At 37.9% G+C, this 11,998-nt stretch overlaps 1 protein-coding gene across 1 annotated transcript; it reads right to left on the bottom strand.

Moving 5' to 3' along the window:
* Window positions 1-10,343: 10,343 nt before the first annotated feature.
* Window positions 10,344-11,279, bottom strand: LOC127680803 (olfactory receptor 51B4). The gene has a single exon (XM_052176501.1). The coding sequence runs from the start codon at window positions 11,277-11,279 to the stop codon at window positions 10,344-10,346; it is 936 nt and encodes a 311-aa protein (XP_052032461.1).
* Window positions 11,280-11,998: the final 719 nt, after the last annotated feature.

The raw sequence follows: 11,998 nt of genomic DNA, 5'->3' as shown, positions 1-11,998 counted from the left end.
CTCTTCTGACTGCCATGGACACTAGGTACACCCATGTATACGTACACACATTCAGGCACAACACTTATGCACATAAAATATAAACAAACAAACAAATAAATAAATAAATAAATTTAGAGCATAGAAATACTATAAAAATAATCCAATGGTTGTTATAATGTATAAAAACATCTTTAGATGACATGTGGTATAAAAATTCAGAAAATACATTGAAGCATTTTATTTTATTTATTTTTTAATCCTGTTTATTCTTTGAGTATTTCAAATATTAATACTCTTTTTAGATCATTTGTCTCTCTCCTTTCTCCAATTCCTCTTAAATACGCCCCACTTATTCTCAAATTCACGCCATATTAGTCATTAATTATTACTTTATAAATAATATAAAATTGTGTATATTATATACATGTTTGTAAATACATTCAACTGAGCTCATTTAGAGCTGCTGTGATGTGCCTAAAATGGCTCATTTTAGACTAACCAGTCAAGGAACTCATCTAATTCTCTCTCTCAGTAATCATTAATTTCAGGAGCTCTCCTTCGACAGGTACTTTTAGTGCCTAATTCCTAATACTACCTTGGTTATTTGAAGAAACCTCACATCATTTATATGTACTAAAACTGACTGGAGAAAGTATGGGTGTAGATCAAAATTTAATTGTTATAACCAAAAAATATAAAGACTCTCTTTTCCTATCAATGACAAACATTTGGTTTTTCCAACTGTTCGACTGTGAGCGAGTGACCTTATGTTAAAAAACACCAACTGTTTGTCTGATCCCAAAAAGGAAATGATTTTCAGGGTTAGAGAAGGCTGGCAAAGTTTTGATTTACACTTTTGAAGGCTGACCCACTCTCTTCCTTGTTGATCAAGTTTAAAACTCTTGTTTACTCCCAAGACCTGTTGTATTTGGATTGAGTTGTAAAGATTGCAAAGGTGGTATTCTGGTGTAGGGGGAAAAAAGAGACATTAAAAACTATTCTCTAACTGCACTCTCATGAAATGCTTTAAGTCAACCAAATGAGAAGCTGAGGTGTGAGAAATTGTTTTCATGTCTTTTAACTAATTTTTATATCATAATATAGATTAGAAGCCATTAAACTAAGGCAAAGGTAGATACTTCAGATTAATAACAGGAGCATTATATATGCATATATATGTATGTATATATATGCAGAGTTCATTCGTATTTGTAGATTCATATAGAATATATATACATATATCCATATCACAGTAATGAAGAATATGAGCCTATGCATTCATGAAGAGTTGAAAGGCATGAAACGACTTTGGGAGGAAGGGAAAGATGAAATGATGTAGAAGTACTAGTCATATGTGAACGTCTCAAAACTACATTAATTTTTTATACAAGGAGGTTAATTTTGAAGACCTATATTTATCATCATTTCCTATCATCTAGCTAAGTTTCTACCATCTATAATCTATTTGTGTATTTATCATTTGTCATTTATTCTTTTATAAACATGAGTAAATGCAAAGTTTACTTGTATAGCAAGTGTGTTCTCAACTCTGAAGTGGAAGCTGTTGGAATTAAGGTGAACACAACTTTGCTGCCCTCTGTTGTCCTTCTACTATATTGCAATTCTCCTTTTTTTTTTATTCGATATATTTTTTATTTACATTTCAAATGATTTCCCCTTTTCTAGCCCCCGATTCCCCCGAAAGTCCCGTAAGCCCCCTTCTCTTCCCCTGTCCTCCCACCCACCTCTTCCCACTTCCCCGTTCTGGTTTTGCCGAATACTGCTTCACTGAGTCTTTCCAGAACAAGGGGCCATTCCTCCTTTCTTCTTGTACCTCATTTGATGTGTGGATTATGTTTTGGGTATGCCAGTTTTCTAGGTTAATTCCTCTAACTTAAATTTATTCTTTTAAACATCCATACAGCAATAAAGGAGACAAAGTGTGGACCAGAGACTGAAGTAAAGGCCACCCAGAGACTGCACTACTTGGGGGTTCATCCTATAAACAGTCACCAAACCCCAACACTATTATGGATGACAAGAAGTGCATACCAAAAGGAGCATGCCATGGTTGTCTCCGGAGGAGCCCTGCCAGAGCCTTACACATACAGAGGCAGATACTAGCAGCCAACCATTGGACTTGGCACAGAGTTCCCCAATGGAGGAGTTGGAGGGCCCTGCCAGAGCCTTACACATACAGAGGCAGATGCTAGCAGTCAACCATTGGACTTGTCGCGGAGTCCCCCAATGGAGGAGTTGGAGGGTGGTCCGGAGGAGCTAAAGGGGTTTACAGCCCCATTGGAAGAACAACGTGTTGAGCACCCAGATGCCCAAGGAATCCCAGGGACTAAGTCATCAACCAAGGGATACACATGATTCCAGCCAAAAATGTGGCAGAGGAATGCCTTGTTGGGCATCAGTAGGAGTAGTGCTTCTTGTTCAGGTGAAGGCTCAATAGATGCCCCAACAAAGAGAAATCTAGGGGGGAGGAGGTGGAAGTGGGTCGGGTGGAGGAGCTTATACTTGGAGGCAGGGGGTGGGAGGAGGGGTTGGGGGTTTTTCAGGGAGAGGTTTCACCATTTGAAATGTAAATGAAGATTGTATTAGATTAAAAATAAAGAATATAATGCATTCCAATTACTGTCTCACCAATTCTGTCTTGTCTTGCTCCCAATCTCATCAGTACCATCTCCACACACTGATCTCTTCCTGCTTGGTTTTAAGTGAGTTTATTCAGGACTGTCTGTGAGATCAAGGTTTGGCATGATCTATTGGAGTCCTGTGGGTCTCAGCAGTGAAGACACAACTGAAGGCAAATCTCTGTCTGCTGCTTGGCATAACTGATCATGAGATCCTTTGTTGGATAGCCTGTCCTCTCTTTGTTTTAGCATTTCACAAAAATCCAATAATAATAATCCCCAACACACAGCAGAATATTGACACATTGGGAGGGTAGTATATGAAAAGAAAATCAAAACGATTTGAGTTCAGGCCTTTGAAAAACATCCACGGCATTAGACAACTTAATCACTTTCATGAGTTCTGGAGTTCTCCAGCCCAATATTAGGATAATATTATATGACTCCTAGTGTTAAAATACAAACTTTATGATATAACATAGAGCAACTTTGTACAAGTTAAGAAATTTCAACTTATTTCAACATTATTATAATAGTACCTACTGTGTTTCAGTTCATGCGTCTGATGAAAGTTTTATGTGTACCATCTTACTTAATCCTCACTAATGTTGAAGATGTGTTTTGTTTTCTTTTCCCAAGTGTGTAAATTACAACCCAAAATATTTAAAGAATTATTCAAAATGTAATGGGAAAATTGGTTTATAATATAAAACAATACAATAATATAGGTTTATATAACAACCTTTTCAGACATACTCCTCTAGCCTGAGGGCAGTAGCCTCAGTTAGCCAGCATTAGTTCTTAGAGTATATACTTCTTGAGAGTTGAGAACATAAGGAGACTTGCAGGCAGGGGAGGGGGGATAGATGTGGAGCATGTAAGAAAAGGAGAATGGTTAACAAGGAACCCAGTTGTTAGTTTGTCTCTTGGAAAACTTCTCTTTCTAACACACTAAATTAAAAGTAACTTTCCACTTTGCATTTTTCTAAAATAAAGACTGCCTAACAATTAAAATCATTTGAAAAAAATCATTTGCGAAATCCAAGGGGATACTTTACTGACTTTGCTTAAGTATTGTAAATAGGTTAAGTACTGACATATTCTCAAAAGACATTGTGGGGAATAGAGAAGGTAGGTCGCATGCACAAGTGTCCTGTTCTCTACCATGAAAATAACACCTCCAGGCAAGGGGTCTTTTCATCATTGTCTTCACTGGAGAATCCACACACCTAGGTCTGTTGGTTGCATAATAATTGCCTTGCCTCTAGTAGTGAAAATGCTTCATTTTTTTTCTTTAGTTTTGTCAGATATGAGTCAGTTAATATAATCTACTAATAAAAGCAAGCTATCTTGAGTTTTGTCATTTATTTTATTGTTGTGATCAGCATTCATGTTTTCATCCTTCACTGGTGACCACTCGGGTCCCTCCATATGGAGACAGACAGGCTGTGGCATATTCAACTGGAATAAACTGGAATGCTTACTGTGCTAAAGTGAAACTCACACAGCAAATGAAGCTTTACAGATACTTTTCAATTAAGAAAACAAAATCACCTGCACAGTGTACAAAAAAAATGTTATTTACAATGTTCATCACATCATAATAATAAACTTCTGCAGAAGATCACATCAATTATTAATCTAAACACAAGTTCAGACTGACAGGATCATGACCACATGGAGGCAAAAGGAATAGGGCCAGTGTTAGGGTCAAAAAAAGAGAAGTATTCAGATGAAAAATTTTTGTTTAGCTCTGTACCCCATTTTTAATAGGGTTATTTGGTTCTCGGGTCCTAACTTCTTGAGTTCTTTGTATATATTGGATATTAACCCTCTGTCTGATTTAGGGTTGGTGAAGATCCTTTCCGAATCTGTTGGTTGGCATTTTGTCCTTTGACAGTGTCCTTTGCCTTACAGAAACTTTATAATTTTATGAGATTCCATTTGTCAATTCTTGATCTTAGAGCACAAGCTATTGATGTTCTGTTCAGGAACTTTTCCCCTGTGCCCATGTCCTCAAGGGTCTTCCCCAGTTTCTTTTCTATTAGTTTCAGCGTGTCAGGTTTTATGTGGAGGTCCTTGATCCACTTGCAGTTGAGCTTAGTACAAGGAGATAAGAATGGATCAATTCACATTCTTCTGCATGCTGACTTCCAATTGAACCAGCACCCTTTGTTGAAAAGGCTATCTTTTTTCCACTGGATGTTTTCAGCTCCTTTGTCGAAGATCAAGTGACCATAGTTGTGTGGGTTCATTTTTGAGTCTTCAGTCCTATTCCATTGATCCACTTGCCTGTCATTGTACCAATACCATGCAGTTTTTATCGCTATTGCTCTGTAGTAATCTTTGAGGTCTGGGATACTCATTCCCCCAGAAGTTCTTTTACTGTTGAGAATAGTTTTAGCTATCCTGGGTTTTTTGCTATTCCAGATGAATTTGAGAATTGCTCTGAGAAGCACCTTAAGAAATGTTCAGCATCATTAATCATTAGGGAAATGCAAATCAAAACAACCCTGAGATTTCACTTCACACCAGTCAGAATGGCTAAGGATAAAAACTCAGGAGACAGCAGGTGTTGACAAGGATGTGGAGAAAGAGTAACACTCCTCCATTGCTGGTAGGATTGCAAGATGGTACAACCACTTTGGAAATCAGTCTGGTAGTTCCTCGGAAAACTAGACATGACACTTCTGGAGGACCCTGCTATACCTCTCCTGGGCATAAAGCCAGAGGATTCCCCGGCATGCAATAAAGAAACATGCTCCACTATGTTCATAGCAGCCTCATTTATAATGGCCAGAAGCTGAAAGAACCCAGATGTCCCTCAATGGAGGAATGGACACAGAAAATGTGGTATATTTACACAATGGAATACTACTCAGGAATTAAAAACATTGAATTCATGAAATTCTTAGGCAAATGTTTGGAACTGGAAAATAAGTGAGGTAACCCAATAACAAAAGAAAACACATGGAATGCAATCACTGATAAGTGTATATTAATTAGCCCAGAAGCTCTGAATTCTCAAGACACAATTAGCATATCAAATGATACCCAAGTAGAGGGAAAGAGAGGGCTCTGGTTCTGAAAAGAGTTGATCCAGCATTGTAGGGGAGTATCAAGACAGGGAAATGGGAGTGGGGTGATTGGGGAATGGACAGAGGGAAGAGGGCTTATGAGACCAATGGGGAGGGGGGAAATGGGAAAGAGGAAAGCATTCAGAATGTAAACAAAGAATATAGAAAATAAAAAATTTTAAAAAAGAAAAGAGAATTCATTTGAACAAGCATATCACAGACCAGACCAGAAGGGTACAGCAACAAATGTCTGCCACCAACAGGAAAAGTAACTGTTACTAAGGACAGCTGTCCACCTGGCACATTAAAGATTCTGTTAGATTCTGTAAAAGAAGGAATCTCAGTAGACAGAAGTCCAGATGCTGTGAACTGGGAGACTTAAGAGCCCCCTTTGTGGGAAACATGGTAAAAGTAAATCCTAAGATTGCTGAACTGGTAGGGACACAGCAATAAAAATATGTGTCAACATGACTCACTTTGCTAATGTAGGCAGTTTGTGCCACAGTTTAGATGTGTGTTCCTGCCACAGTCTGGGGTTGAAGAGTCTCTGAAGGAGGCGAACTCAGGAAAACTGAGTTAGTCATCTGGTACATGGAAGGATGGAGGAAGAGAGTGTGTTTGGGGAAGAGGGAGGTACTCCACCTTGGCCAGGAGCACACCGTTTTTAATATCTGCTTCGTCAAACTTAGACATATGACCTGACTATTATAGAGAAGAACAAAGATTTCAATGATGGGACTTGTTCATATAATCATAGTCACAAAGGCTATCAAGACCCAAGCTTTCAAAATAAAATCAGAAACATTCATGTCTTTTGAAAGGACAATGAGTTACATATTTATAGTTTGTAAGCAATAGAAATCAAACTATAAATGCCCCCAAATGAAAATTTATCTTATTTTCTAGAATGTAGACTCCCTCACCCAAAATATATCTATTTCAGAATAAATACCTTAGGCTTTAAGAAACATTTTATCAAAAAACAAAATACAGAGTTGTAGAGCCCAGTAACAATGGAAACATCTACAAAAGAATTTCTGTAAGACACTGTGTAAGAGCAGGTGAAAAGATTGAAAGACACTAAGGGTCACGGAATTTGCTGTGAGACTGTCTCTCTCCCCTAGTGATGTTACAAGCTACATCCATAAAATGTCACCAGCATGACTTTCTAAACCTTATCTGAACAATGCAAAAAAACGAATATGAACTCCAAAATGGACTGGGGAAAGCTTATGAGACCTCCGCTCTACCCAAAGAACTAATCAGGCAACAAAGAAGATCTCCGAGGCCTCCTACCTCTCCCTGTAGAGTTTCTCTAACCCCTTCAAGTTTCATCCTTTTTATTGTACACGTCAGCAGAAATGTAGAGCTCCATTTGAGGTGTAATGAATAACTGGATACTTTACGGTTTCCCCTGATCAACACAAGAGAGAATATTGGTCTACATACTGTTTCTATGGATAAATGCACCTGGGTCACACACTGTACAGTTTTTGTTTGTTTGTTTTGTTTTTCTTTTTTGATAAAATATTTAGTCTACCTACATCACCTATATAAGCACCAATCTCTTCATAGTAACAAAAAGAAACTTGAAGGTTCTCCTAGGAATAAAAATCTATGAACTTTTTAGAATTGAGATTGGCAATTACCATCATACTATTGTATCCTAAATTCACATGAGGCTGTCAGCTGTTTTGCTTTACTATACTGTTGTTACTGTGGAGGCGGCACTGTTAGTACATGTGTTTAGCCCCTAATTAATGTTTCACCTTTTATTTCTTGCTCCTCATCTTTCAACAATGCTCTGAATTCAGCTGGTTAGTGGAGATAACAATTGGTGCTGATGCAGAGAGGCCTGGATAGCCTATCAGAGGAGTCAAGGCCAGTGAGTACAGCAGGAGAATGTGTCTGAAGCCAGATAAAATGAGTACTTTGAAAGGGTGTCTCATAAGATAAGAGTCTAAAGAAAGGAGAATGAAAAGTGCAACTCTGTCAAGATATAAGTGATTTCAATAAGGCACATAAATAAGAAAAATAAAATAGAAAGATTTGACATTTAAAATGTCAAATGAGACTATTGAGCTATTCTGGCCAAGAAAAGGTCTCAGAAATGGCTATAAGAAATGATAAAAGTTAGCACTAACAGGCTGAATATAATTGGGCAATGGGAAATAACTGTTACATTCATGTGTAGAATGCCTTACTAAAGAGCAATAAATGATTAGCAAGCAAATCCAGGAACTCTACTAAATCCCAAAAGCACCATGTTGGGTGAAAGAAAATAATTTTCTGTGGTGCAACATGCTTAGCCACATAAGTAATAATAGTGACTTCTGTTATAGGACTTAGCATTGGGTCAGTCCCTTAACAATAGTAACTGGGGTCTAACTTGGAGTGAAGGATCTGTGCTATGTCCATTTCATAGTATGCTACTCAAGAAAGGAGCAGAGGTAAAAACTGAGAAGAAAACAGGTACAACAACAATGCCCTTGTTTCACAGTGGGAAAACAGATGTCTTGAGAATGTCCCATGTCTGCAGATGTCCACTCTCACCATCCACATATAAATGAGTGACAGACATATCCTGTCATGACAGACCACTTAGGAGAAGGGAAGATTGGGACTCAAAAAGGGAATGTTTGGATGTTGGGTAAATTGTTCAGAAATGTAGGAGTAAAAGAAAAATTCAGATTCTAAGTGATACAAATGGAAATATAAGGAATAGCAGTCTTTGTTATCATGTTTAACTTGCTGAGTGTCTCAGTGTCTCAGCATCATGAAATGACTGGAAAATTACAGTATTCTGCACAACTGTGTGTCATATCAAGGATCTATTGGCCTTCAGTAAGAGATGATGAGTGATCACAAACATGAACTGAATGGGTTCTTTGGAGAACTGACATAATAAGTGCTACATTTATAAGATAAGAGTCTAACATGAATGCAAAACAACCAGCCAAATTATACAAAAAATATTTTGAAACATATAATGTTATTTGGGGAGGTTATCTCTGAGAAGACTTTAAGCAGAGAGAGAAACAATTTGGCTTAGCAGATGCATAGGAGTGAGAACAAAGCCTCTGCCTTCCTAGAGAGTAGGAATGTGACACTGGGATCAGAACTAACAATGAACCCCTGTGTAAGGAAGTGGGCATGGGGTGAGTGACCTTGAGAATGAGGACTGAATCACCTGTCTGAAAGACACTCCTGTTGGAAGTCTTAGTTGTGCAATGAGTGACTTTATATGTAAGTCTGTCTATGCTATTGGCTTAATGTCATAAAAGGATTTTCAAAGTAATCAATTATTTTTAAAACATAGATTATATGTTTCACTTAAAATTATATTTCATTAAAGCTGATTTACCAAGGAAAATGATTTTAAAATAGTCAACCTGTTTCTTCATTAATTTTTAACAATTAATCTGAAATTAATCAGAGGATCAAGGAATTTGCTATGAGAGTGTATCTCACAGGAATCTCTGAAACTATGCCCATAAAGTCTCACCACCATGAATGCCTAAAGACAAGCTGCACAAGGAAAACAGTGATTGAGAAATTAACATGGATGGGGAAAAGACCACAAGGCCTCAGTCATGCACTAAGAACTACAGACAACTCAGGAACATGGAGAGCAAGAGAATTAGTCTTCCTCAAGGAAAAGCACATCAAATGAATATCCAATAACAATTGATCATCCATCAAAACATACATACAATTATACATACAATTACATTATATAGACTGAACAGGTTCTATTTAGGATGAGATAGATAGATAGATAGATAGATAGATAGATAGATAGATAGATAGATAGATAGATAGATAGAGATATAAATAGGTGTGTGTGTGTGTGTATGTAACAACATTTAATGAATTTGAAAAGAGCAAGGATAGGTATAAAGAATGGCTTTGAAGCAGAAAGGAGAAAATAACATAATTTTATTACAATATCAAAAATAATAGAAATAATTTTTCAAAAAAATGAGTGGGTTGACTGATGGACCTTGGGAATCAGAGAGTGATTGTCATTAATTAAGTAGCTTACCTTTGCCTTCATATATATATGAAAATGTCAGGCACAAGTTAAGTTTAAAATCTAATAAAACACTATCCTGCTTAAGAAAAAGTATATTCTCATCTCCATCATTGTCACATCAATAAATGTGTGCTTTAGCCAAGCTATTTCTATCCATTCAACTTTTCATTTCTGAAAAAGTGATTTTTCTTCCTTTGCCTACAGAAACAGAACTATTTGGTATATTTATTACTTACTTCCTATATTTCTGAAAGAAAGGTGGGAAAGGGAGGAGGGAAGGAGGGAGAGAGAGGGGGAGGGAGGAAGAGAGAGAGAGAGAGAGAGAGAGAGAGAGAGAGAGAGAGAGAGAGGGAGAGGGAGGGAGGGAGGGAAGGAAGGAGAAAGGAAGGGAGGAAGAGAGGAGGGAGAGGGGGAAAGACAGACAGACAGACAGACAGACAAAGACAGAGACACAGACACAGAGAGAGGAGACAGATTTTCTGGCTTAGTTTAGCTTTCCTCTTTGGGTAATATGGAAACTTTGTCCCATACTAAAGAAATATTTAAGAAAAGATTTGTTTCTAATAAAGGACCAGAAATCATGGAGCACTTGGAGTTTTTAGTAAGGATTTAAGTCCTACTGTGTCTGGATAGTAGACGGAGAACACTCCTCTGGATCTGCTTGGTCTTGATGCTGTAAATGATCGGGTTCATAAATGGAGGAAAGAGAAAGTAGACATAGCTCATGGTAATGTGCACCACATGGGGGGCATGCTTTCCAAACCTATGAATGAAGGTCAGGCCAATCACAGTGATATAAAAGACCAGGACACAGCTAATGTGAGAGATACAGGTGTTGAGAGCCTTTGCTCTCTCTTCTCCAGAGGCAATGCCCATAACTGTCCTTAGAATGAGGACATAGGAAAAGACAATGATGAGTGCATCAAGGAAGAAAGTCAAGGCAACCAAAACAACTGGATATATGCGGTTAAATGTAATATCAGCACATGCAAGTTTCATGACATCTTGGTGGAGGCAGAAGGCATGAGAAAGAACATGGGACTGGCAGTATGGGAACCAAAAGAGAGGCAGGATTGGGGGCACAATGGACACAAAACCTCTGAGCAGTACCCCCAGTGCCATCTTCATCACCCTAGAATTGGTAAGGATAGAGTTGTAATGTAGAGGCGTGCAGATGGCAACAAATCGATCATAAGACATGGCAAGCAAGACCCCTGATTCTACAATGGCTAGTGAGTGGATGAAGTAGGATTGAATGAAACAGGCCCCATGTGCAATCTCCCTCTGATTCAACACCAGGACACCCAGCACTGTGGGCATCGTAGTTAGTGTCATCCCAAGATCTGTACTTGCCAGCACAGCCAAGAAGTAGTACATGGGCTCATGAAGGCTGTGGTCATTCCAAATGATGAAGAGAAGGGTACCATTCCCTAAAATGATGGAGACATAGATGACAAAGAAAGGAATGGAAATCCAGTGGTGAATCATTTCCAAGCCCAGAAAGCCAGTCAGTAGGAAAGGAGCATCACTATTGTTGGACCACATGGTAGGATTGCAGTTAAAGACAGTTTCAGAGAGGGACTGTCTAAGTAAGCAGCACTCTTTCTACCACCACCTCATGGTAGCACGTCTTCAGGTCACTTTTCATTTCCAAATGTTCAAGTTTTTATGCATCATCTTAGACTTAAATAGTATTTTCTCTTAGCAGATCTTTGCCTAGAATAGCAACATCAATCATTATGAGTCAGTATCATAATTTACTATTAAGCATGTACCTTTTAATGTTGTGATGTATTTCCAACCGTTTCACTTAGCCCTCGCTGTCCACCTTCAGATCCATCTCATTCTTTCACTCTTCGTTTCTTAAAGATTTTTTTTTTAATTTTATGTGTGTGGGTGCTGTACCTGCATGTTAGAATATGTCTGAGCACCATGTATGTTGTGCACACAGAGGCCTGAAGAGGCCATCAAACTGTCAGAACTAGAGTTGCAGATGATTGTGAGTGGCAATATGAGTGCAGGGAATCAATCTTGAGTCCTCTAGCAAAGTAGCCAATGCTCTTAAGCAATAACCAATCTCTCCATTCCCTTGAATACCCCACTATTTTATTCTGTCTCATATTGTCTCATAGAACATTTTGTTGTAATTTTATTAAACTTGATTTTGCATATAATTTATTTCTTAAAACCAATGAGATAACCCAAAAAAGAAAAATAAAAAAGACTAAGCAAAATTATTAATCAACAGTAGTGAGTTCATTACT

Source organism: Apodemus sylvaticus, chromosome 1, assembly GCF_947179515.1.
Source record: "Apodemus sylvaticus chromosome 1, mApoSyl1.1, whole genome shotgun sequence".
Classification (NCBI taxonomy): Eukaryota; Metazoa; Chordata; class Mammalia; order Rodentia; family Muridae; genus Apodemus; species Apodemus sylvaticus.
This window is presented reverse-complemented; position numbering and strand designations above follow the sequence as displayed.

Bases quoted from the DNA above. Each gene is read 5' to 3' on its own strand.
- LOC127680803 (XM_052176501.1), bottom strand. From the start codon at position 11,279: ATGTGGTCCAACAATAGTGATGCTCCTTTCCTACTGACTGGCTTTCTG.